Below are 27,751 nucleotides of genomic sequence, written 5' to 3'. Positions count from 1 at the left end.
CGTGAAAACCCAGCCGATATACGGTCGTCTGAATCCACCCTGAAGCTGTAGGTGGTTTCATCGGTTCAGAACTGCGGACAGGTTTGTGCCACATGATTATAATGTCTGCCCTGCTAGACCCTGAAATGCGTTGTCATCCAGACACCTATATATTTGATCATAGTGTCTGGTGATTTTCTACTGCTTCCTCCTGAGACTTTCTAAGGACACACCCTATTGACAAGTGGAACAGTAACGCCCATTTATTGTACAATTCCAGGAGGAATAACAGAGGAATGGTACAATGCAGTTGGTGGAATTTAACATGCTTCCCTAATACTACGCAAAAAAATAACTTCATTTTCTCTTCTTCCTGAGCCTCATTTCAATAGATCCAGTATCACTCGTGACCCCAACGGGTCTTGGCCATGTGCACAGAGGATATATGGTGTTTGGCCGATTCCGCTCTGCCCATAGGGACTCAGCTATGTAAAGGCAGCAGGGTTTTCTTCTTCATCGCTTGCTCCAGCCTGTTCTTCAATCCTTCATCCTCTACTGCCACCCAGCTGAGACCCTCTGTTGTGACGGCGGGCAGTTCGGGACCATGGAACACCCCCATGATATTAAGACACAGTCCGTCTGCATCGTCCCCACCTTGGTGCTGAACTCCTAAGATACCGTATGACGTGGGAGGATCTTGCAGCAGATGAAGCAGCGGATGAAGGATGCTGCTGAGACGTCTAGTGCAAACAACGGTAGGGAGGTGAGCGGATTCAGAGGAGCTCCGTAGGATCTGCATCTCTCCAGGACTCGTACACACGAGCAGCAGACGCAGGACGAGAAAGGGCGATGAGCATAATTGTGGAAGAATAGGTGGGTGTGATGCCCGTTTGTGGTACTCGAGAGCAAGCTGGATGAGAGGAAGAATGTCTCTGCAGCGCAAGGGCAGGGGTGACACCGTGTCCCACCACGAGGCCTGGAGAGACTCCTTGTCCGCCGAGGCTGAAGATTTTAGAACGCCACCTGCAAAAAAAAGTTATGAGTATTACTCAAGATGGTCCAAAATTTAAGGGAGAGGGGCAGGATTAGAAATAAGACAAAGTGTAACTTCATGAACAACACTCTTAAACCTTTTTCTGTTGCATGGCTTCAAATCCCCTGCTTTCCTTTATACAGCCCTAGAGCAAACTCATAAGCAACTGGCTGCCACTAGGAGCAACCAATAGCATACAGATTTATACAGCTCCAATTGAACTCAATACTAAGTCTGTCTTCAGTAAGCTCCTGTGCTCCCCCTAGTGGCAGCTTAAGGCAACTGGAATTTAATCATTTAAAGTGCTTTTCCAGGCATTTACTATTCATGACCTATACTCAGGATAGGTCATCAATGGTTGTTTGGCATGGGTCCAACGCTCAGGATCTCTGCTGATCAATTGACCCTCCAGCCTGCTGCCAGTGCAATGGGCCAGGCGTCGTCATCAGTGGTCAGGGAAGGGAGATAGGCAGGCTTCACGCCAATTGAACTCAATAGAAGCAACGCCATCTATTACATTTCCAGCTCTGACTGCCGAGGATGATGTCTGGCTCAGCTGCACTGACAAGCGGCCAGAGAATCAGGTGATCAGCAGGGATCCCAAGAAGAGGACCCTGTTAATCAACTACTGATGAAATATCCTGAATAGTTACTCATAGGTTTTAGTTAACCCTTTAGCAGCATGTGATGCATATATAAGTCACATGCACATGGGGAGTGTAGAGAGCGGGCTCAGGAATTGAGCTAATACTGCCTGCAATGGTCGGGGGGGGGGGGGGTGAGATAACTCCGATCTGACCATTTAATCCCTCATATGAAGTGGCATCAGCATCTGTGGCATCTGGAAGGTTGAACAGAGGGATCGGACTCCCATTGTCAACCGATTGCTCCATGCGACAAAATCGAAGGGTGCCGAGCAATTGTCATGGCAGCCGAAAGCTTAGTGAAGGCCTCCAGACCTGCGACCTTAATAGTTCTATTCTTGTAATAGGATGACAGTGCTAGTACTGCAATACAGAAGTATTACTTTGTATTATACAAGCGATCAAGTGATTGCATGTTCAAGTCCCCTAGGGAGACTAAAAATATAGTGAGAAACAGGTTAAAGGGGTTTTGTCATTAAAAAAAAGAAAATCAATACTTACCTATTCCTCCCCCATCAGCCTCCTTACCGCATCTTTTCCTCACCAATCTTCTTCTGTTTCCTGCATTCCCCCAGGTCACCTCATCTCCAGCTGGACGATTCTTCTTCCCCCTGTTATGGAGCGTCCATTCTCTGCATTCTTCTTCCTGTAGGGCAATGTATACCACGTCACTAGTGATGTAGCGTTCAGTGGCTATGAAGGAATGCCGAGCTATTGCCAGGACTGCGCATGCACGCTGTCTCGCCGCGAGAGTTCATATACTATTGTCACGAGACAGTGCACATGCACAGTGTCGGCAATAGCTCAGCATTCCCTGATAGGCAGTGAACGCTACATTACTCGTGACTGGGTACATTGCCCTGCAGGAAGGAGACTACCGAGAATGGACGGTTCATCACTGGAAGAAGAATCAGCCGGCTGGAGGTGAGGTGACCCAGGGGACTGCAGAAGACAGAAGATCGGTGAGAAGAAGATCCAGTAAGCAGACTGATGGGGGAGCAATGGGTAAGAATTGATTTTTTTTCAATGACAGAACCCCTTTAAATACATTTTAATATAGAGATGCCTTAGCATGTCCTGTGTTGGTCTGTATCCAAAATACTGCCACCATGTGGTTGGATGAGCACATGGCATTCTGAGGTATTTATATATGGGGACCAATAAAGGGGACTTGATACCTAATTGTTTATACTGTAGAGGACACTGTTGCCTGAGCTCACCAGCTGGGGGTGGATGGAGAGCTATGCCGGGCCACCCAATCACCAGTGTAGCGGAGAGCGGATTCGACTACACTCACAGTCAGCACCCAAACCATAGCGCTGCACCAGGAGAGGAGAGGGAGCCATCTGATCCAAACAAAGGTGACCAGATTTTCCCAGGTCAAAGCGAGACAAAAGGGTGTGGAGAGGGGGCGGGGCTTATCCCAACGTATAATGTTACCTCCGTCATTATAAAAAGTATAGGGCCACATTGAAGCACTGTACAGGCATGTACAGTGTGATATGATCGCTAGCAGAAGGGTGTCCATGCTTAGCGGCACCTGCTGTCCAGGCACGGGGAGTGTATCAGTGGCTGCACTTAAGTAGATGCATTTTCTGTTACAGTCACCATCCTGGGAGGGGCTATCTAGTAGTATGCAAAATTAAACATTTTTTTGAAAACCCCTTTCCATTTATTTATATAAAAAAAAAGTAAAAACACATAATGCCAGAATTGCCGAGTTTTTTGGCACCTCAATTCCCAAAAATATGCAAGAAAAATTATCAATAAGGGCTTATTTACACGAGCATATATCGGTCGGGTTTTCACGCTTGGCTGATATACGCTCCCATCAAAGCAGTTCCCCCCCTTCCCTCCCCCTCACCGTCTCTCTGCCTTCTGCTCCAGTCCTGCGTTTGCAATGAGAGGGGAGAGGGGGGTGGGGGGTGGAGCTAAGCTCCCGCTGTCTCCCCGCCCCTTGTCCATAACCAGCAATGGGAGTGGGCGGGACAGAGCGGAGCTTGAGTGAAAACCCGACGGATATACGTCGTGTAAATAAGCCCTAAGGCATATGTACCTCAAAGTGATACCAATAAAAACTACAGCTCACCCCACAAAAAAACAAGCCCTCATACACTGCCCAACTACAGGAAAATTAGGAAACGTACGGCTCTCAGAATTATGATGACACAAAGCTAGTAAAGCATAACAAATACTATAGAAATTTGATACGGCCGCAATAACACAATAGAATAGCTACCTTAGTATGTAATTTTTCCTGCCCTGCGGACCCTGCGAAGGGCAACCCAAAAAACTCCACCCATAAAAAATGTTTAGCTTTTCAAATATTATATGGTACAATAAATGGAGACATTAAAAAACACCTCATCAGCTATATAGACAGAAACAGGTTTAAAAGTTCTTTGGAAAGCAGGGATGGGAAAAAAAAAACATTTTGTGATGCCGAGGGGTTAAAGCTGTTTGTCCCTGGTGTCTGTAATTCAAAACTAAAAAAAACCACTACCATACTAAAAATCTGGAGATGCCAGTAATCCTACATACCTGTTTCCTGAGCCAGGAATACAAACCGCACCCAGGAGGTGCCCCTCTCTTCTACCACCAGCAGGGTGAGAGGCTGGCACAGAAGCCCGGTCTCCTCTGTCACCTCCCTGCACAGACCTTCCTCCAGACTCTCCCCTCTCTCCAGCCGCCCAGCGGGCAGGTACCAGCTCCCCCGACACTGCACCTTGGCCTCCTGCATCATCAGCACCTCATTCTGCAGAAAGAGTCATACGATTAAAGAAGTTGTTCATTTCACGTACTGGAAGTAGGGCCGACCGTGTCATGCATACGCTGTTCATAATGCTCACGCCGAGTCCTCCAAAACAAGTATTACACTTTATATAGCAGCTTTACTCTATGTGCTATAGATGAGGTCCCAAACAGAAGGACCCCTCTGTAACCCTATAAAGCCAGAAGTGAAATAGACAACACAGACCAACAGAGCTAGCACTTCTCCTTCAGTCAGTGAGGGGGTTAATGTTTAGTATATTGGCATTATCAATACAGACCTTTGGGATCAATAAATAAAATGTCCCTGTCAATATTATATGCTCAACGCTCACTGAAGGTGGGGGAAAAAAGGTCCCTTAAAGGGGCTGTCCCAAGTTTATAGTGTCCAACCACTGGAACCCTCAGTAATCAGGAGCACAGGGGTTTCATGTACCCCGTATTAAAGGAGGCACTGCCATTCCACTCATCTTTAAGGGACCGCTAGGAGATTGCCAAGAACTGTATTTGGCCATCTCCGGCAGTCCCATATGGGTGATTGAAGTGACAGTATGCTCAGCCTACATTCCATTCATACAGGGGACATGGGAACCCTTGGCTCGTTATCATTGGATTGAACCCTAACAATCCTCAGGGAACAGGGAATAACTTCAAATCTTGGGCTAACCCATTTTAAGGGTATCCAAGTCTATGACATTTATGGCACTCACACAGACATACCATAAATGTGTGATGGCGCCACCTGTGGCGTCATCACCTATCAGGAGAATGTAGGGCTATCACTCCACTGTATACTACGGAGACAGCTACAGCAAAGAAGTGCCATGTGGCCCCCGTTTTCTCAAGAGATAAGGTTCACAGAGGTGGGATCTGCCCGACCCTATGATTTCTTAATAAGTGTGTAAGATGAGAATACCCCCTTAACCCTTTCCAATCCAATTTGTATCATGGTTTTCCTAGGGGGCTTACTCTTTTTCTGCTGTTATACAACAGCACTATCTGCTGGCTAAAGTCAGTACTGCATGAGGTGACACGTTGGATAGGCTCCGACAGCAGAGAGGCTGGCAATATACAGTAAGAGAACCCCGATGGATGTCTTTCAACATCGGAGCTGTACAGCCTTAAATCATAATGTCTTCAGACGTCAGACAGTGGATTGGAAAGGGTTAACTGCTTCCCAACCGCATTATGTAAGTATAAGTCATGTGGTCACGAAAGATGTATGGAGCAGGCTCAAGAGCTGAGTCCGCAACATACCTGACGGTTCTCAGCTTACAGCCGTCAGCAACTGCTGTGATTGGAGTTAGCGCCAATCACAGCAGTTAACTATTTACCGTGTTTCCCCGAAAATAAGACAGTGTCTTATAAAATTTTTGTTCAAAAAGGTTTAACTTTTTTACATGTATAGCTGCCTGGACACTATTTAAATTGACTTTATAAATTAACTGTTAGCAGGGCTTAATTTTGGAGTAGGGCTTATATTTCAAGCATCCTCAAAAAGCCTGAAAAATCATTTTGCATCCTCAAAAATTATTTTCAGGGAAACAGGGTAGATGCTGTGGTCAACACTATGTATCCAAACAGACAGCTGGAGAGGGGATGCTGATGGGTTAGCGTGGCAACCCGGCGCCTAGTAAAAGCTCCCCTGTAGCGAGTAGTGCCTTAGCCGAGTATCTCCCCGCTCGTCTCTAAATATTCGGGGGCCGGCGGGGGGGGGGGGGGAGCGGAGGGGAGATCGCTCTCTCACTCTCCGTCCCCCCCCCCCCCCCCCCCCCGCAACTCACCTGTCACCCGCGCCGGTCCCCGAAATCTAAACAATTAAATAAACCGGCACATTTCGTACGGCTATGCTTTTCCAGACGATTAAAGTAGTGTACTATTTGTCGCGCACAGTATACACTGTGAACAATAATGCAGAATGCCAGAAGTGCGGAGATTGTTGTTACCCTGGCTCCCAAGAAGAATAAGTTGAAATCGAAAAGAAGTACCCCAGAATGTGAAGCACTGAGCGAGAAGAGAACAATTCTCAATGATGATCCGCCTGCCTGAACATTCTGCACGAGCGCGAACAACTGCGAATGAATTAGCGGTGACGTCACACACGCGTGCGCTTGTCCAAACGAGAAGCAGTATATACCGTACAGAGTCCAGGAGCCGGTCCTCACCTGGTCATTCAGTAGAATCCCCATGACAATATAACATACATTGTGCCTCAGTTTCAGGGGCTCTGGGTTCTCGGGGGCCACATCATATTTGTCTGGAAGTGGGACAGCTCCTCCATCTAAGACAGCCTGTAGCTCCTCCTCCAGACTAGAAGACATGTCTGAAATACACGAAGAGCACATTCATTTCTTACCCCGTTGGGAAACATATTCCAGTGTGTCCGGGGCTCGGCAGTACAGTCCACAGAGAAAAAATATGGAACACCAACATCTCTGGCGCAGCTTATCCCCAGCCAGAACTGAAGAGAATTAGCTATCTTCTATACATTGGGCATCTGGCTGGGTCTACCTGGTCCAGTTTTCTAGATCTTGAGTCATCTTCTGTCAGGGTTTTTCCAGGACTATACTAACCTATCCTCAGGGTAGGTCATCAACAGTTGGATTCACCATTCAGGACCCCATCGATCCGTTGATTGAAGATGCTGAGGTGCTCGGTGACTGCTCTTCTCACGCCTGAGTTGTCACGTACATTGAACCCTTGGTTTGGCTTCAAGTGAATGAGACTAAGCTGTAATACCAAGCACAGCCACTACACAATGTACGGCACTGTGTTTGGTATGGAGTGAAATGACAGTGGCGCTCACCGAAATGCCACTATCATTTCAATCAACTAATAGGGATCCTGAGCAGCGGAACCCCATCAATTAACTATCATCAATGGTATAGTGCTGGAAAACCCCTTTAACCCCCCTTAACACAGTACACTACAGTCATCTGGAACCGCTGATTCGGGCAAGGCTGGACAACTCTCGTTTGCTGTTTGCATGGGGGACTCCCAATTTTTCCCTGGGGTTAAGGAAAATAAGGATGTGACATTGATGTGATAATCGATGGGACGAATGTTGAACACTTCAGTGCCCAACGATCGGCCCGTGTAAAAGTAGCCTTACCTGCAGGAATCTGGGAAAGCTGGGAATATTCTGTGTCGTGACTAATGTGGTGCCCAGACTGGTTGTCACCCAGTAAGGCCCGCTTCACATGGGCATATTTGCGCTGGCGTTTGTGCCCGCCGTATTTGCACGCAATATGCAGAAAATAGAACCCATTCCTTTAAGTGGGTTTGTACAGATTCATGTATTTCCAACGCGTTTCGGTCATGCCAAAAAGCATGCAGCATACTCCGCGCATGTGCGCACCCTAAGTCCTCATAGAAGTTAATGGCGATGTGCAAGCTTATCCGCAACTCATTAGACTAACTAGCCATTTCAATCAGTGCATCCTTGTTTGCCGCACGCAAATGAACATGCCTTGCGGGTGCACAGAGTCAAGTGCGGTCCCCTTCACACGGGCGCATGTGCATGCGCAATAATTATTGAATAGCACCTATGGCTTACAGCGGGTTCGTTCACATGAATGTATCGTTTTCTGTAGATTTTGGTTGCACAAGTAAAACACAGCGCGCTTTAATTTCTTGCACATTTGCGCACCGAAGGTCCCCATAAAAGTCAATGGGGATGCGCAAATCTGCGAAATATGCTGGGAAATGTGTGCAAAACTGCGCAATTACACAGGAAAAGTAACGCATCTGCAACTAATTAGGCCGCCTGCACACGAACGGGTCGGAATCCACATGCGGGAGACCACAGCAAAATCCAGTCCTGACCGCAGCTGCCGTTCTTCTTTATGTGTACTGCGGATGGCTGCAGCGCCCGGCAGTCGGTCACACGGAGTATAGATTTTTTTTGAATATTTCTTTTTCCTGCGGCCCCCCGAATCTTTAGAGACGAGCGGGGAGATACTCGGCTAAGGCACTACTCGCTCGAGTAATGTGCCTTAGTGAGTATACTCGCTCATCCCTAATGATAACCCAACAAGCGTGCATTCAGTCAATCAGCAGCGCCACCACATGGCAGCTGGTAGGGAACAGTCGGTCATGATGATCTGCCCCTGTAGAGACCCTACAGGGTATAATGCTCATGGGCGACCTCTGGCTCTGCAGCTACGGAGGAACTACAACTCCCAGCATGTCCATCCTGAGAGCTGTAGAATGCAGCAGCTTGCAGATGATGCGTATGTGACAGACACTACAAGTCTCAGCAGCTGCACCCTCACACCAACTGTCATCTCTCAGCGGTCTCACCTCATCTCTCCAAACCCGGAAATACTGGCAGGCTGCCCCCTGCACCGATTGGTCACAGCTGATCGAGCCTTTATTTCTGATTGGTTGATGTGAGATGCTCCATACATGGGGTGTGCTTTAGTTTAAAGAGACATGACCCTCCTGGACATACTGAGAAACAGAATGAAAAAATGGTTGTGGGTTTCCTTTTATTGGATGTAGAGTTATGTCATCTAAGGACAAAACACCGCTTGTTTCTCTGACAGCAATCCTATTCCGGCCCCTTCTGTCAGATTAGAAAAGCTTCACGTTAAGTAAAAACCTAAATGCCCCCCATTACAGCTGTGACAGGGGCGACCATCCCAATATGCAGCGTTACAGTATCCCGGGGAAGCTGAAAGCGTGCACGCTCCTTAGCAGGGTTCTGACTTCCCAAATCCACAGTAACAAGGCAAGCGAAGATTAAGAGAGCGGCGGAGTCTGTTATCAAACATGCATCTTTATTAACTCCGCAGGAAAAAACATCCACTGATTCGACCGCCGCTGTGGGCTTCTAACTGACAAATATGGCCCAGAGACGCAGCAATACACTCACTGTCAGCAGCAATCCCTCCCCTAGAAGGAGTATATATATATACACTCACTGTCAGCAGCAATCCCTCCCCTAGAAGGAGTATATATATATACACTCACTGTCAGCAGCAATCCCTCCCCTAGAAGGAGTATATATATACACTCACTGTCAGCAGCAATCCCTCCCCTAGAAGGAGTATATATATACACTCACTGTCAGCAGCAATCCCTCCCCTAGAAGGAGTATATATATACACTCACTGTCAGCAGCAATCCCTCCCCTAGAAGGAGTATATATATACACTCACTGTCAGCAGCAATCCCTCCCCTAGAAGGAGTATATATATACACTCACTGTCAGCAGCAATACCTCCCCTAGAAGGAGTATATATATACACTCACTGTCAGCAGCAATCCCTCCCCTAGAAGGAGTATATATATACACTCACTGTCAGCAGCAATCCCTCCCCTAGAAGTTGTCGGAATGAAACTATCTCTGAGTGATTGTAACGTTGATACTCAAGTGATTACAGTTTAAGAACAAACGGAGAAATTATTGTGGAGAACTGATCCCTTGTAAGGAGACTCTAGCTTGAATACAAGATGTGATACGGGTGGGCATGGGGGCTCTAGTATCCTGTTGTACCGCCTCTAGTTTGGATACAAGATGTGATACGGGCGGGCATGAAGTCTGCCTCTAGCTTGGATATAAGATGTGATACAGGCGGGCATGGAGGTATACAGGTTCCATATGGTATCTTGCGGCATTTCTCTCCAGATTTGCTGTAACTGAGCCTCTACAGTGTACAAACTCGTAGGCTGCTGCAGTTGGCGTCCCAGATGTTCCCATACATGATCTATTGGAGATAAATCTGGTGACCAGGAAGCTATGGAAGTGTGACAATGTTGTGGGGACATTCCTGTGACCCCCTTGTGTGTGCGGCCGAGCATTATCCTGCTGCCTCTTGGTAGCTACCATGAGAGGAACACATGTGGCTGCAGGATGTCCTGAATGTATCGCTGAGCTCCTCTCTACTTGTGGTCTGTCGGGCGTCCTGAGCCCGGTCACCTTGTGTGCCCTCACGCATCCACTGGTCCCAACACCCACTAACAGTCTGGTCAGACGCTCCTCTCTACTGGTGGTCTGTAGGGGGTCCTGCGCCTGGTTTTCCCTTGTGTGCCCTCACGCATCCACTGGTCCCAACACCCCCTAACAGTCTGGTCAGATGCTCCTCTCTACTGGTGGTCTGTAGGGGGTTCTAAGCCCGGTTACCTTGTGTGCCCTCACACATCCACTGGTCCCAACACCTCTTAACAGTCTGGTCAGATGCTCCTCTCTACTGGTGGTCTGTAGGGGGTGTCCTGGGCCTGGTCACCTTCTGTGCCCTCACACATCCACTGGTCCCAACACCTCCTAACAGTCTGGTCAGATGGTCCTCTCTACTGGTGGTCTGTAGGGGGCGTCCTGAGCCCGGTCACCTAGTGTGCCCTCACGCATCCACTGGTCCCAACACCCCCTAACAGTCTGGTCAGACGCTCCTCTCTACTGGTGGTCTGTAGGGGGTGTCCTGAGCCCGGTCACCTTGTGTGCCCTCACACATCCACTGGTCCAACACCTCCTAACAGTCTGTCAGACGCTCCTCCCTACTGGTGGTCTGTAGGGGGTCCTGAGCCCAGTCACCTAGTGTGTCCTCACACATTTACTCGTCCCAACACCTCCTAACAGTCTTGTCAGATGCTCCTCTCTACTGGTGGTCTGTAGGGGGTTCTGAGCCCGGTTACCTTGTGTGTCCTCACACATCTACTGGTCCAACACCCCCTAACAGTCTGGTCAGCGGGGGGGGGGGGGGGGGGGGGGGGGGGGGGGGGGAGATACATTATATGCTGCCCTATGTGTGTGCTGGGGGGGGGGGGGGGGAAGAGATAAATCTAGGGTACTAGAATCTCAATGCCTGCTCGTATTACATCTTGTATCCAAGCTACAGATGCCCCATGTAACCAAAGCCCCGCCCATGACCCGCCCAACCCTGCCGGGCCTTGTAAAAATGGTCTTGCTTGAAGCCGGTCCCTGGTGCCAAAAAGGTTGGGGACCACTGGTATAGATGAATTGTCGCCCACTGGGCCGTTCTGACCAGACTGTTAGGAGGTGCTGGGACCAGTGGATGTGTGAGGGCACACAAAGTGACCGGGCTCAGGACGCCCCCGACAGACCAGCAGTAGAGAGGACCATCTGACCAGAGTGTTAGGAGGTACTGGGACCAGTGGATGTATGAGGGCACATAAGGTGACCGGGCTCAGGACGCCCCCTACAGACCACCAGTAGAGAGGAACGTCTGATCATCCAACAAGCACCAGCAGCTCCAACTGTTTCATTGTTCGCCATCCAGACACAGGGGGCACCATCATTTCCCAGAGTCTGTCAGAACCATCTCGCGGTGCTAAGCTGTAGGACATTTAGTCTCATGGCGCCCATTACAGTCGCCCACTGTCACGTCAGTTTGCAGTGGTGTCATGAATGATGAAACTGGATGCTACAGAGTGGAACTGGGTCGTCTTCAGCAATGAATCCAGGTTTAGTTTGGACGACGGCCATGTTCATGTCTGGAGACCTCGGTGTGAGCGCCACAATCCTGTCTTTGCTGTGGAGCGGCACACTGCCCCCTGCTGGTGTGAGGAGCCATCGCATACAACCGTTGGTCACCCCTAGTAGTAGTACGTGGGACAATGACAGCTCAGCGATATGTTCAGGACATCTTGCAGCCACATGTGTTCCTCTCATGGTAGCTACCAAGAGGCAGCGGGATAATGCTCGGCCGCACACACAAGTGGGTCACAGGCATGTCCCCACAACACTGTCACACTTCCGTCGCCACCCGGTTGCCAGATGTATCACTAATAGAACATGTATGGGACCATCTGGGACACCAACCTCGATAACCTATGACTTTGCACGATCTAGAGGCTCAGTTACAGCAAATGTGGAGCGATATGCTGCACGATAACATACAGAACCTGCATCACATCTTGTATCCAAGCTAGAGGCGGTACAACAGGGTACTAGAGCCTCCATTCCCCCCCCCGTGTCACATCTTGTATTCAAGCTAGAGGCGGTACAACAGGATACTAGAGCCTCCATGCCCATCCATATCACATCTTGTATCCAAGCTAGAGGTGGTACAACAGGGTACTAGAGCTCCATCCCTGCCCGTATCACATAATTGTATCTAAGCTAGAGGCAGTACAACAGGGTACTAGAGCCTCCATGCCCATCCATATCACATCTTGTATCCAAGCTAGAGGTGGTACAACAGGGTACTAAAGCTCCATGCCTGCCCGTACCAAATCTTGTATCCAAGCTAGAGGCGGTACAAGAGGGTACTAGCGCCTCCATGCCCACCTGTATCACATCTTGTATCCAAGCTAGAGGCGGTACAACAGGGTACTAGAGTCTCAATGCCCAACAGTATCACATCTTGTATCCAAGCTAGAGGCGGTACAAGAGGGTACTAGAGTCTCAATGTCTGCTCGAATCACATCTTATATCCAAGCTAGAAGCGGTACAACAGGGTACTAGAGCCTCCGTTCAAGAGTGTTCAGTGTTCCCCAATAAACAATTCTTTTGCTCTGATATTGTAATCACTTAATTATATTAATTTTACAATCACACAAAGTTTCCTTCCACTCCGACAACTTCTAGGGGAGGGATTGCCTTGTTTCTTGCGTTTTTGTTTTGACGTGGAAGGGGGTGGGCGGGTAAATACATGAACACACTCACATACATTGCAGTCACCATCCTGGGACCAACTTTCTAGTTTCTGGATAAGTGACGAACAAACCTTTTGATTCACAAAGTAAGTGGTGAAAACTCAGTTACCAGATGTCGAATAACGGAGGGTTACTTTAAACAAGATGGCGCAAAGTGCCACACATTAATACGATCACGAGGAAACTGAAAGTAGCCCATGACTGATTAATGTCGAAAAATTGGTGGCCGCCAAGTTCACCAGACCAGATGCCCCCGGAGTTGTTCTTCTAGGGTTTCCGGAATGGCTGTACATACAGCAATAAGCCACAGACAACTTTCAGAGGTCCCCAGGCTGTCATGACACCCGGCCAGGACATTTAAATGCCACTGTCAGAACTGTATAGAGTTAACAGCCACAATCAGAATGGTCTCCGATCATGGCTGCCAGAGACCGCCGACACCTGCTGTGTAACCCCAAGATGGTATGTGAATAAAGCCTTGGTGACAACATTTCAGAAAATGTACCAGTCTGCCCAAATGAAGCATGACACACAAAGACCACAATTTAGGCAAAAAAACAAAAAGTTTATTTTCTAGGGTATCAAAAAACCGACAGACAAGCAAATATATAAAAGATTACAGAAAGTTCAGGCACTTGAGGCGAGGAGTCCTGGCCCCGCACACCAGGGCACTCCGATAAGACACTTGACATAAGGACACTTGGTTCATTGGAGGAGAACAGAAGCTGCTCAGTTTGGCACTTGTAGAAAGTCTCCGCACCTTCACCAGCAATGGAATTCATATCTTTGGGGAATGATCACGTTGTCGCTTTAAGTGGACCCCGAGGCAAGTACTATCTGTAGAGAGCAGAAATCTCACATACATATATACATACAAAGGAGCATTGTAACCGTCCGCTGGGAAGCGGTGGGTGAGAATGTTAGCCAGACAAAGAACACAGTGCAACAGAACAAGTGCAATCTTTTTAACCCATGCGCTCCCATAACATAAGCATAAGACCTCACCCCCCACCCCCCCAACCGTCAGTAAATATAAGTCCATGAGTCTGCCAAGCTATTAAAAAAAAACTCTCAGTAGGGGTTACTTTTACAAGGGTGATATGATGGGGCATGAGGGACGAAGCATGGCACTGGGATTCTTTGCTGTGCTCCGCCCCCTCAGGTCCTGGACTCGCTATACCAGTATCAGTTTTACTTAAAGTGTAAGAAGTGGAGGACTCAGGGACTTATACACGAGCGGTCCTACTGTTTGTGGTAATCCCATGGAGCTTTGGTCATCAGTGTAAAACAATTGGCTCGGATTTCTCCATAAGACAAGAACATGGAGCATGGCCACATTTTGGTAGCGCAACCACATTGGTGATTCAACTTCCGATTTCTCAAGTTTTGGCATTTATGGCATACATATGCCATGAATGACTGCTTGTGAGGGCAAGACAGCAAAGACCCCACAGATCCTGTAGAACAGGGGATGCCAGTTACTCTGGTATGTCTGCATTGGCCATTTACCATTATGGAGAGCGTATAAATGGCCACTGCATAAAATTAGCTTTTAGGATATGCAGGAAGTCCAACTGGTCAGACCCTCACAAATGTATGTAGTGTAAAACCTCCTTAAAATATACCTCCACATTGCTGAATCAATCTAAAGTAAAAAGAAAAAAAAAGTAATTAAGCAAAAAGTTTTCAAAACTTTAAAAAAAAGTTGTTTTAGTGTATACAGCGCGACTACCATGGTAACAGACTACAAACAAATCTGTGTAGTCCAATCCCGGTCACCCTTTCTTCCAAATTACACCTTTGGATGATGCAATTGAGATGGCACTATGACTGCAGAATCAGACTACACAGCGTTTGTTTGTAGTCTGTTACCATGGTAACACATAGGTATATACTTAGGAGCTGCAGACAAGACAAAATACATCTGTAACTCAAGATGATTTTCAAAGTTGACTCAATTTTCATTTTAGATGCACAGAAAGTTTTTAAAAGGCCCTAAAGATGAACCTTCCCTTTAATAAACGGCCCCGTATGCAGATCTCTTCTATATACTCAATAGCCAAATAACTACTGGAGAGTCAGGCGGCATAAACAGAGGCATTTCGTTACTCAGCGACATCCCCGCATCAACAGGTTATAGATTGCTTCTAGAGCACAGGCTATTGTAAAACAAACTAAAGAATGTCATAAACTGCATTTATAGTCCACACATGGGCTGCAATGGCAGCTGCTGGGAATTAGATGTCCTCGCAGCTGCCCTTCCGTAGGCTTGGAATGACGCTTCTGGGAAGAATCGGCCAGAGATACGCCTGCATATACGGGAATACCAAATAATACAGTGACCTGATATATTACCCTGCAAACCAGTTACACATAAAGGGGTTGTATGAAATTAAAACAAAAATGGCTGCTTTACTACAAATGTGACAAAAATTTTGCCAATGGGCCATTTTTGGTACTGCAGCTGAGTGAATGCAGTTAAAGGGGTATGCCAAGTTATAACGTTATCCCCTATCCACAGGATAAGGGATAACTATCAGTGTAGGTCTGACCGATGGAACCCCGACCAGACCAGACCCATTGACCCCGAGAACGTGAGTCTGGTCGGTCCCTGAGTAAATAAAGCAGAGGTTGCGCAGGCACACCGCTACTCCATTCACTTCAATGACCGCATTGAATTCCAATTGAACTCTAATCACCAGTGCCGTCACTAAAGTGTATGGAGCGACAGCGTGCCTGTGCAACCTACGCTCTCAGTCATTCGGGAATGGACTGGACCCCAGTTCTCGGTATCAGTCCCAGCAGTCAGACCCACCAATAAAAAATGTTGTCCCCTATCCCAGGAAAAGGGGATAACAGTGTAACTTGGTACAATCCCTTTAAGCTGCAATACTGCCCTCAGCCCATTGACCAGGAGAAAACAGGCATGTTTGTTCCAATTTTATAAAAGGTTGTCCCATTAAAGACATTTATTCCCATCAACAGGACCTCCGACGACACAAGACCGATGCATAGAAGTGAAAGGAGCAGCAGCCGAGCCGGCGCACCTCCATTCATTTATATACGGCATTGGGGTACACTGATCTTGGGACCACTGGAGTCCCAGAGGTTGGACCCTCAGAGATCAGACACTTATCTCCTATCCTGTAGATGAGGGATACAATTTCTTTTGTTATAAAACCCCTTTAAGTATGAAGACATTAAACAAAATGGAAAATTAAAATTTCTATTTGCATAGATTTTGCAATTGCAACATATCCTTACCCCAACCCTTAGTACGATTTACCAATAAAAACATATTAACCTTTAATTAGAACCATCAAATACTAGTAAAAAGAACAGAAGTCAATGTTAAAATAAATTAGTGCATCTATGTGTGCAAAGGTACGGCTCTGTGTACCCAAGGCCATTCACCCAGCGAGCATTACCTGTAACCTATGGCTCTCCAGATGTCACAAGGCAAATGGCTCTTGGTCATAGGCATGCAGCAGATATGTGGCAGCAATATCTGCTACGGTCTCAGTCATCCAAATGGGGCTTGCAGAAATCCCTGCTGCAGCAGCAACTCCATTCTTCGTGGAACGGAGTTTCAGCGTGCAAAGAGAAGGGTTCAGCGAGAAAAGGAATACCTCTAATCGATCTGTACTAAACCATGTACTACTATCTATCATGTGCCCAGCAGCAAGTAAATCCCACAGACACTGAGGCAGGATCTGAATTAGGGCAATGATAACGTGATGAGAATGCTATACATCACAGCTCTAACAAAGACGTATATACATACAGGCTCTATGGATATACACTGCGGTCTGTGGTCACATACACCTGTATAGGAATGCACAGACAGACATTAGGGAAGGAAAAAAATAAACTAGGCCACATGTAGAAACGTGGCTGTCTGTGTCAATACTGGAGGTGTAACTACAGAAATCATGGCGGCAACCATCAAAAAAAAAAAAAAAGTTCAAAAACTAAAATGGGTTACCTGGAACTTTAATATTAATGACCCATCCTTAGGGTAGGTTATGATGATCAGATTGTGGGGTGCAACTCCCGACACCCTCGCCGATCAGCTCTTTACAGGAGTTGTACTAAGTGAACTGGAACTAGCACAGCTCTATACACTGTGCGGTGGCCCAGACTGGTACTGCAAGCTCAGTCCCACTTAGGAGCAAGCTATATGTGCTAATTCAAATGCACTGCGACTCCTGCAAATGATTGCAGAAGTGCTTAGAATGACAATCTCCACCAATCGGAGAATCTAAAAGTCCCAGAATACCCCTTTAGAGAGATGTGGCAAGATGTGACACACAGCTGGAGAGGGGTGTGGGGTGGAGGGGGGCGAAGAAGAGCCTCCCTTTAATGTAACTAGACAGCCAGGTTTTTCCAACAGTTTTGAGGGCCAATAACCGGAGGTGGACATATTGAACGTCCGGTCCGGATCCCACAGTGCGTGTTGTGGAGACAGATAGATGGCGTTAGCAAAACATCTGGGTATCTCGGGGTTATGTAACTTGGATGATGACCACAGAAAACGAGTGCTAATACTACATAGAACGCAGCCCTCATATACATGTATACAGACAGACAGACGTATTGATCGTATTTTCACATATTTACACAGATATACATGCGCTGTGAAACCGCAAACTGTAACTCATAGCCAGTGTGAACATTAAATTAAAGGGAACCTGTCAACTGCCTAAAGCACCATAAGCTAACTTATGGTGCTGTTAGATCCAGGTGACAGGAGGCCGGGTCATGTATTTTTCATAAATCGCTCACTTCCTGCCGCACGCAGTCCGAAAATCCGATTCTTTTCAGAGTCCTATGCGCACGCTCTCCCATAGACTTGTACAGAAGAGTGAGCACAGGACTCTTGAGAAGAGTCGGATTTTTGGACAGCATGTGGACTTCAGCAGCGGGCACCGAAGGAGAGTAAGAGAAATACAGCACCCTGCCATAACAGCACCGTAGGTTAGCTTATAGTGCTTTAGGCAGTGGACAGGTTCCCTTTAAGAGTAAAATTCAGCGTTCTCAGCGTTGCATTGGGACGACGGTCGGGCATTGCACCCATCGGCTTCTCACTATCCTGATGTACATTAGACTTCCGATTCAGACTGCACCGTCTTCTTCTTGGCTCGAGGTTTGCTGCTCCGTAAAGATGCCTGGAATTCACAGTGGAGAAGTGGTGAGGGGTGGAAGATCTGTGTGCCGTTACAGTATAGCAGTAATGTCAAGTGATGCGCATGACGCAGTCTACATGATATGTGTAACAGTACATTCAAGATAGTAGTGAGGGGGAAGGCCATGTAGGTAAACACATTGAAAATGTGCCCAAAAAATGTCTTAAGTGCTTTGCTGCACATTCATGATGGGTTTTTAGACACTATTTTGCCAAATGGTGTAGCTTCACAGGAAAGGGGCATGGTTTAAAACACACCTTTTTCTACTAAAATGGGGATACAAAATCTGTCAAAAATTAAGCTAACTAGTACGTGGAATAAGCTTAGACTAAACAGCCTCAAGATACGCGAGATTTATCATTCAGCAGTCACTGTGATAAATCTGGTGCATTATAATACTGTCTAATTAGACAGCATTAGTAAATCTCCCCCACTGTCTCTACAGCGGTAATGATAAATAGAACATACAGGGTTATAACTACTGCTCACCTCCCTGGACAGCACCTTCTTCTTCGACACCCTCAGACTCTGGGTCCTCTGCAGCGGTTTGGAAGGTAGACCACCTCTTGTCCTGGCAGATGTTTTGGTTTCAGTGTCAGACCACCGCTCATCCATGGAGTCACTGTCGACTTGGGACTGAGTTGAATAACCTGCATAAGAGGCATTTATAGATACTATGCTAACAAATCACATTTATATATCCTCAAATCACAGAAGAAAAAAGCTCACCAATAGGCCGGCGATGGAGCTCAGCCTCCGGATACAGGGGATCTCTGTAGTGTATGGGGGCATCATCTGGGAGCTCCCTCAAATCTTGCATGCTGAAGCTGCGGAGACGTCCGACCAGAGCGCCTTGTCCCTGGAAAAAAAGCAAACAGAAGCTTTTAGATCATTGCTTTTGTTAATCTGCAGATTTTCATTGTAAAAAGAGGCGCAATAGGCAAAAACCGCCTTGGTGACACAGCGCCCCCAGCGGTCACTGTATGCATCCAATATTCACTATACAGCGCTCACTGTACTATGTAGTCTGCAGAAGATAAGACAGAAGAGGTAATAAACTGGTTCCGTCTTCTCTTCAGGGTGCCTGGCTGTCTCCAGACATCCAACATGGTCCTTCTCGATGGCAGGAGAGGGGATTATACCCAAATGGTACATTTATAGTTGGCAGGATGGATCTATTGATGACGTTTCATTAGGAAACACCAATAGTTGATTAGAGTTTGCCGCTTGGGACCCCCGATGATCAACTGTTAACCCCTTGCTGTCATTGCGTATGGAGCTGGAAGCCAACAACTCCGTACACATTGCAGCGGCTCAGGTTAGTAATCGCAGGTAGTGCTGCCCTTGAATTCAATACCTGCATTAGCAGCCCAGGCCGCTGCAACGTATACGGAGCTGTCAGCTTCCAGCTTCGTACACCCCAATAGCGGGCGAGATAACAGCTGGTTGTCAGAGGTCCTGAGTGGTGAACCCCCCCACCCCCCCGATTAACTATTGATGAGCTATTTTCAGGATAGGTCATCAATAGTTCAGCCTGTATATCCCCTTTAATACTACATAACGGCTTTAGTCCCCCATCATAGACATTTACTGCAACCAAATAAAGAAGAGTTCCCTTTGTTCAGGTACCTTGGTAGCTGCTTGTACGGCTACATTGGCCGCTATGTTGAGACCTCTGCGCCCAAGTGTGACAACCGATTCGTAGCTTCGCTCCTTAGCCTCTATAATATAAGAGTCTATCTCCTGCGGAAAGAAAGATTTAGGTCAAATGTGCACCAAAGAGGAGGAAGAGGCGGATGAGGAAAGCAGATACTTTAGTTAAGCAATTTTAAGTTGTGGGAAAATTCCTTTAAAAAGGACATAACTCATTTTCTCATTACTGCGTTCTGAGGCGGCAGTTGCTATTGACTGTGGCAATTAATGGATTAAAAGGCCGGGATCAGAGCTAGCCTGGTGATTGCAGCAGGGTCAGATGTAATATACAGCTGATTACCGCTGTGAATGATACCAGCCAGCCAGCACAGCTCCCATACCATTATGGTGCTTGTCACTTACTATGTTGCACAAGCACCATAAACGTATGGTGGATGATGACAAGGGGTTAAAATGTCACCGTCATTGAGACACTTTAATTACAGGCATCTACAAGAAACTAATGAGCAGTTAGACTAAGAAGTGCCCAAAACAGGTGCAGGTCCTTAATGAGAAATACAGCTGCCAACATGCTCCAGCGCCCTTCACAAGCCTTGATGGGAACAGTAGTTCTGCCTAGAATCATTACAGACTGTAGCTAGAAAGTGATCCACGGAGAACAGCAATACAGAGGAAAAATGTATCCAGCTCTTCCTCCTTCTCCCAAACTCCCCCCTCTTAAAAGGAATCCTCCACGCCATTTCTATTGATGACTGTTAAAAATCAATTCCAGCTGCAATGACTAGCACCGGCCACTACACAGGGATCGGAGCCCTCTGCTTCCGGGCTCTGGAGCCAAACAGCTGATCAGGTGGGATCCCAGTGGATAGGTCATCAATAGAAATGGCGTGGAATACCCCTTTAACAAACCCTTCTCTTGAGCTGGGTAAAAAAAACTACCCCTACTACTGCTTGACAAAGACCGGTGGTATACTGGTCGAAACGTTGCAGCCATGCTTTGAAATGGAGGAATAAAAGTTTTTTTTACTTTTCTCCGGCATCATTGTGCTGCCGCAGACTATGTGTTCCTGCACTACTACAGATGTCCTACCAGGCCACCTCAGGGTGGGCACACAGTGACGTACCTTTTCCCGCAGGGACAGGGCAGGATGCACGCACTTCCTGTACAGTAAGCTGGCCCCTCGTGTGTACGGGGACAGCAGCCACACCACAAAGGCCATCTTGATCTCATAGTAGAATGGGAACCTGTCCAGGAAAATAAATACGCATGAGTAGAAAAAGGGAAAAGTTGACTGAGCAACGCAAGGACAGTGGGGGAGGGGAGAAAGCCGTCCGTCATATATGAAAGTCCAGACAGAAGATCAGCAATACAAGTACATATATCACCTGCTCTGGACATGTGGGTGTAATACAAGAGCCGGCTGTCAGTCACAGCTCAGCATTTCCTCTATGGAGGACCCGGCTCCACCGCCCCTTCGTTTCAGTAGTTGCTGTGTAACGCTTTATTTGAAATTCGGTCTTCCCTCGGCAATAGAAGCCGATCATGGGGGTCACAACTCATCATCAGCCCTCATACGATGACCTGTCATATAGCGAGGGCTTGGCCAAGCAAGACCATTTCTGGCTGCCCATGAAAGTAATTAAAGGAATTGGGATAAGTATGACTGGTGTTGGGTCAAAGCACTGGGACCCTTACTGAGCGGCCCCCAAGGGATGCAGCCGCGGTCTGGCAATAGATTCAAATGGAACTGCAAGAGAGCAGATCTCCGCTGCCTTCGTTCAGGGACCTTCGGAGCCCTTATAATTGATAGGCTCAGACCCAACACCAATCACACAGTAGCTGTCCCTGTAGATAGGCGATAATGGGGTTGTCTCACCAAAATAAGTTAACTAATTTTGGATGATAAAACTTGGTGTCATATTAAAGAGACTGCACAGAAAACGCCCCTTATGTAGAGTGTTATTTCCTGCACAGGTTCCGGGGCGATTCCAGACAACCACCTCCCAGGACCGGTGGAAGCAGGAGTGGTGAAGGAGCCACCAGTACGAAGAGCCTCCTGGATCTATGACATGACAGGAACCAAATAAGTACAACTTTGAGGCCGCTTCCACACGGGCGGCGCGATATCGCCACAGAACATTACAGCAATATTGCATCTGCGTGATACTGCTGCATTTTTTTGTGGCGATATGGTGTCGTGTACATCACGTGCAAGGATTTTCTTTTTGGGGGGGGGGTTGAAATAAGCCCTACCTTAAAAAAAAAAAAAGCCCTCGCTGCCATAAAAAATGCACACGTTTTCGTGCGATGTGCCAGATTTTTCCATGTCGGCCATGAAGAGCAGAGATGAGAACGCCCCTTTAAGAGTGGGGTCAGTGCCTTTATTGCAGGCATAAGTACCAATCTCAGCATAGGAGCCACTTCACCTGCTGGCCTCCTCCGCGGCTCTCGCTGTAATGTCATTCCCCGATATACGGCCACAAGACAGACCCACCACAACCCCAGTGCCCTTACCATGCGAGGAAGATGTCGGTGAACGTTTCTACTGTCATGAAGAGGGCAAAGACGATCCAGTACATCATCCAGCGCACCTGAGGAGACAAGTGGAACGACGGCATCAGTGGAGGTGGTCAAGGATGATAAACATCTATAGGCGCTGGCAGACTTGGACCAGCAGTGTATTAAAGGGCACTGTCACATGGCCCATGCCACCTGAACCGGGACAGATCCGCCCATGTAGGTTTTATTCGGAAATTCTGCTGCATTTCAGGAAAAAAAAAACATGCTTAGAAAGTTTTACTCTGAGCTCAGATCTTAAGTCAAAGGGGCGAGCCACTCCACCGTCTCCAAGAGCGACAGCTTATCTCCCTGCTTCTGTATATGGAGAGCTGTCAGTCTGGATGAGGCCAGCGAGGCCTACCTGTCACTCGGAGCGCCGTCCAAGCCCACTCCAACTTCTACGTATGTTTTTTTCTGAAACCCAGCAGAATTTCAGAATAATGTCCCTTAAGACGGAACGACAGTCAGCTGACGTCACCGCTAGGTTGTCAGCGCTCCTGCAGGACGTTTACAGGCAGGTCACTGCTGGCTTCTCGCTCCGAGCGTTTACACTCAGCGAGAGATCAGCGATCCAGCTAAACGAAAACGAATCGTGCGCGATGGCTGTGCATTCAGACGCGGCGACCATCACACTAATTCATGCGTTTGAATGAATTTTGTGCGATTATCATCGTGTGTAAATGGCCCTTAAAACATACGGGGGCCAAATGGGCAGATCTGTCCGGGGTCATGCTGCCCGCTCCCCTTTAAATCTGCACGGCTACCATGTGGTGGTATATTATAGACCTCCGCTACTAGGATCAGCGGTAATGCACACGTACGCCCTAGGTTATATCAATACTCACGTATTCTCGGACATTTTTCGTTTTTACGGCTTTGTACGATGAGTAGGCAGGATATAACAAACCGAAGACAAGCCTACAGGGGGGAGAAGAAAAAAAGGATTTATTTGTAATATACTAGGCGACATAGCCATGCGTTATTATATGGTTAATAGGTGATATAGCCATGCGTTACACAGCAATTTTATGAATAGCAGTCCTGGAATATACAAAGGGGGCCACAAAAATGACCACCACACTTATGCAATCTGTGCAAAAGAAAATTTGTGTTGCCCATAGCAACCAATCACAGCGCAACTTCCATTTTACCTCAGTAGTACAAGCAATAGCAACCAATCAAAGCGAAGCTTACATTTTACCTCAGCAGTACAAGACATAGCAGCCAATCGCAGCGCAGCTTGCATTTTACCTCAGCAGTATAAGAAATAGCAACCAATCACAGTGCAGCTTGCATTTTACCTCAGCAGTGTAAGAAATAAAAGCTGAGCTGTGATTGGTTGCTATTGGCAACAAAAATTACAGGGGAAATCATTGAGTTTTCGGTTTTTAATTCCGCCACTATTCATCGCCGGATGCTGAAGAACACTCATGCAATATTTCACTCAAATCGGACGAGAACTGTGGATTATACACGACACAAACAGATTTAGTGTTCTTTATATAAGATTATATAATATATCTATATATACACTGGGCGAGGTGCCAAGAAACCAGCCGCCGCCCCAAACACTGCGGGTGACATGAGAGGTGAGGAGCGGGCAGGCCCGGCGCACTGTGTACAGGCTAAACAGGGACGGTTTACAGGCCACAACACGGCCGCACCCAGAACAACACTGAGCTGAAGATCCCAACCTAGTCGTTAACCACGTGCAGCATTAGTCAGCCTGAGCACACAGCAGCCTGCCAACCGCCTACAGGTGCCTGTACACACCACTGGCCACTACACTCAGTGCCCCCGGACCACCGCGTCCACACCAGCCTGCCACTGCCGACAGGTGCCCGTACACACCACTGCCCACTACACTCAGTGCCCCCGGGCCACCGCGTCCACACCAGCCTGCCAACCGCCTACAGGTGCCCGTACACAGCACTGCACATTACACTCAGTGCCCCCAGACCACCGCGTCCACACCAGCCTGCCAATCGCCTACAGGTGCCCGTACACAGCACTGCCCACTACACTCAGTGCCCCCGGGCCACCGCGTCCACACCAGCCTGCCAACCGCCTACAGGTGCCCGTACACAGCACTGCACATTACACTCAGTGCCCCCAGACCACCGCGTCCACACCAGCCTGCCAATCGCCTACAGGTGCCCGTACACAGCACTGCCCACTACACTCAGTGCCCCCGGGCCACCGCGTCCACACCAGCCTGCCAACCGCCTACAGGTGCCTGTACACACCACTGGCCACTACACTCAGTGCCCCCGGACCACCGCGTCCACACCAGCCTGCCAACCGCCTACAAGTGCCCGTACACAGCACTGCCCACTACACTCAGCGCCCCCAGCCCCCTCACTGGTCAGAAATGGTACAAGAGACACTTTACCATCTCCTCATTGATGTAATGCACTCTTCTGCCACCACTGCCTTTATTCTGATTTAAGTGGGTCCCTGTGCCAATTAGCTGGATAATCAATATTGGTACCGAATCTATTAAAGAAACTCAGACTCTAACCTTACGGATTCGCTGAGTCCACACCACCGCATCCACACCAGCCTGCCAACTGGTGCCCGTACACAGTACTGCCCGATGCCCACTACGCTCAGTGCCCCCAGACCACCGCGTCCACACCAGCCTGCCAACAGGTGCCCTTACACAGCACTGCCCACTACGCTCAGTGCCCCCAGACCACCACGTCCACACCAGCCTGCCAACCGCCTACAGGTGCCCATACACAGCACTGCCCACTATGCTGGCGCCCCCAGACCCTCAGGGCGTCCTTGTTAGAGCAGCTCAACCCTATTATATAGCGGTGAAAGAAGAACATCACACAAACAACTATATAGGGTCACAGATTAGAGATCTCCGACCGCCACAAAGGCCATCTGGAACCATTTTCTCCCGACCATTGGAACTTTTCTTGACAGAAACCAGCGTGGCCGCAGGCCGATATCTGTGGGGAAGATCTGACACGTTTTGTTTTTCAGTCATTGCCGGGCGCTGTGGTTAAAAAAAAATTATCATACTAAAAAACGTATCGGCATCCCATCAATAAAACCGGACACGGACCGCGGCGGACATTGTTAGCAATCTGTTGTTTGTACTTATGCCATCGTTGTCCAAGAGGACAACTTCTGTAGACCAACTAAGAAGATGGCTGCGTGAAATCACCTACAGTGTGTATGGACGGCGTTACCGCGAGGAGAGGGCGCATCTATAAAGTGTCCGACTAAATGGACAAAGTTAGGTAGATGGTCAGCTTTAGGTTTTCGTAGAGAAGACATCATTGGGCGACCAGCCATCCTTACATCGTAGCAATCCCTCTTGAACTCCCTACGGAGGAGATCTGTGTCTCAACGAAAACGGATGGCGAGGAACAAGACTCGTTGGAGGCGATTCATAAGGAGGCCTGTAACGCTTTGTAGGGGAAAACCGCCATTTGCATTGTAGCTTAGGGGCAAAAAATGCTACAAAATACGCCGATGTGTGGGCAAAAAAGCATGCGCAAATGTACCTACGTCCGTGTGACATCGGCGACTTTACCGCAGCAGTCCTAAAAATGAAAGTAGTACGTCGGTTGCTATGGGCAACGGAGGCAATTTGACAGTTTTGGCTCCCTGGTCTTATTCTACAGGCCCTCTAAGCGGCCCGGCTACCATCACGCTGCACCCCTAGCAGACGCATCACTGTCCAGGACCATCATACATCTTGTGGGGGGGGGGATTATATAAACTGGATGCCAAAAAGGAGAATGGAAGCTCAGCTGGGAGACGAGATGTTGAGTAAGAAGAGTCGTCAACAAGCGCCCGCTGCCCTTCGAAGACCGGTGGGTGACACGAGGAGCCAAGGGGCGCTCACCTGCCAACAGCACAGCTGGTTACAGACATTATTCCGAGCCACCCAGCAAACACAGTGCAGGATGACGTTAATTAAGGTGGCTGACGGACTCCCTAATGGCTAATTAAGTGTCCACAGATGGCCTTCATTATGTAGCCGTCATCTCCATAACTGTAATCACTTCTCATAGACTAGATGACTGTACTGAGGAACCCGAATGCCACCCGACTTGGTGAAGGGTAGGCGGCAATAGATATGGATGGCGAGCAGACTCAAGCACCCTCCATTCTGGGAGTCTGGGGAGTCCCAGTGTACGGCCCCGCACTGGTCTGGGGAGTCCCAGTGCGCGGCCCCTCACGGGTCAGGGGAGTCCCAGTGCGCGGCCCCTCACTGCCGCTACAGTGCGTTCTGTGGACCACATGGCGCAGTCTATATGTGCGCGACACGTAGTCTGCTGGAGGCGTCCAGCAGCAGGTTTCACGCCGGGGAGGTAAGTATAAGGGCTTGGTCCCAAGAGCGTAATATCACCGTGTATTACGGTGCGACTGCGGTCAATGACAGAACACTGTTTTTCATTGATCCATTCACAGTAGTATATACAATGCGTGAAGACGCAGGTGAAGGAGAGCGCGGCATGCTCTATGTCACTGTGTATTACGTGCGTACAGCCCTATTGTCCCCTATGGGTTGTATATTCAGCGCTGTACATACACAATACATTGCCGCCATGAGACACAGCGGGGAATTAAAAAAAAGAAACCAGTCCCATGGCGCATGAGAGCGTGCGTGAGACCCGCGGACACATACAATGGCTGTATACGCAGCGACAGCCGGCTCAGATCATCACTGAGGATCGCTGACTTCTCATCTACTGCTCATAATCCTATAATAATCCCAACCGGGGAGCGATCAGACACAACGAGAAGTCAGCGAGGCCGCGGGGGTAGCTGTGGCATATACAGCCATAACCCCCTCAGCACACGTGCCATTCAGGGGTCAGGCAGAGCTGGGTGTACCAGGCAGGATGTGTGACGTGCCAGCCACCAGCACTATACAGGTAACTGCACTGTAGTAACCAGCTGGCTTCAATGACACTGAGCTCCCAGCATGCTTTACGGGCAGGGAATGCTGGGACTTGTAGTTCTACTAGCGATGTATGCCGGGATACTCACACCACCGTCCGAGAGATGATCCAAGACACCATCCTTTCGCCGTCCACTCTCCGGGTTCTCCGGACTTCCGCTTCCGCTCTGTGGGGCCTCAGCAACTCAAACTTGGAAGAAAACAAGACGCAGCCAATCAGGAGTAGAGTGGGCGTGTTTGTCCCCGCCTACTCTGCAGTCACCATGGAGACGCATCGCTGATTACTGATTAATAGAGTGTCGGTTAGGAGCAGGCAGAGCAGTCGCTGCTGGCTCAGACATTACTAGTCGCTCACAGAGCCGACTATACCACTGCACCGGG

At 48.3% G+C, this 27,751-nt stretch overlaps 2 protein-coding genes across 3 annotated transcripts; both read right to left on the bottom strand.

Annotated features, from left to right (window-relative positions):
* Window positions 1-216: 216 nt before the first annotated feature.
* On the bottom strand, window positions 217-8,808 carry NUDT18 (nudix hydrolase 18). Of its 2 annotated transcripts, none has more exons than XM_066593467.1 (4): window positions 8,728-8,808; window positions 6,591-6,748; window positions 4,198-4,411; window positions 217-1,002 (listed from the first exon to the last, which is right to left on the bottom strand). In XM_066593467.1, exons 2-4 carry the CDS (start codon window positions 6,744-6,746, stop codon window positions 461-463), a joined length of 912 nt encoding a protein of 303 aa, XP_066449564.1. In that variant the 5' UTR covers window positions 6,747-6,748; window positions 8,728-8,808; the 3' UTR covers window positions 217-460. The 2 variants fall into 2 exon arrangements, with proteins under 2 accessions (XP_066449564.1, XP_066449565.1); XM_066593468.1 differs by lacking the exon at window positions 8,728-8,808 and adding an exon at window positions 6,999-7,272.
* A 4,780-nt stretch (window positions 8,809-13,588) lies between these two features.
* Window positions 13,589-27,531, bottom strand: REEP4 (receptor accessory protein 4). Its single transcript, XM_066593466.1, has 8 exons — window positions 27,460-27,531; window positions 23,289-23,361; window positions 22,399-22,475; window positions 21,008-21,128; window positions 19,860-19,973; window positions 18,960-19,089; window positions 18,720-18,880; window positions 13,589-18,212 (listed from the first exon to the last, which is right to left on the bottom strand). The coding sequence occupies exons 1-8, from the start codon at window positions 27,489-27,491 to the stop codon at window positions 18,147-18,149; spliced, it is 774 nt and encodes a 257-aa protein (XP_066449563.1). The 5' UTR covers window positions 27,492-27,531; the 3' UTR covers window positions 13,589-18,146.
* Between the last annotated feature and the right edge of the window lie 220 nt (window positions 27,532-27,751).

Source organism: Eleutherodactylus coqui, chromosome 2 (genome assembly GCF_035609145.1).
Source record: "Eleutherodactylus coqui strain aEleCoq1 chromosome 2, aEleCoq1.hap1, whole genome shotgun sequence".
Classification (NCBI taxonomy): Eukaryota; Metazoa; Chordata; class Amphibia; order Anura; family Eleutherodactylidae; genus Eleutherodactylus; species Eleutherodactylus coqui.
The sequence above is the reverse complement of the archived record's forward strand: the minus strand, read 5'-3'. Positions and strand labels throughout refer to the sequence as shown.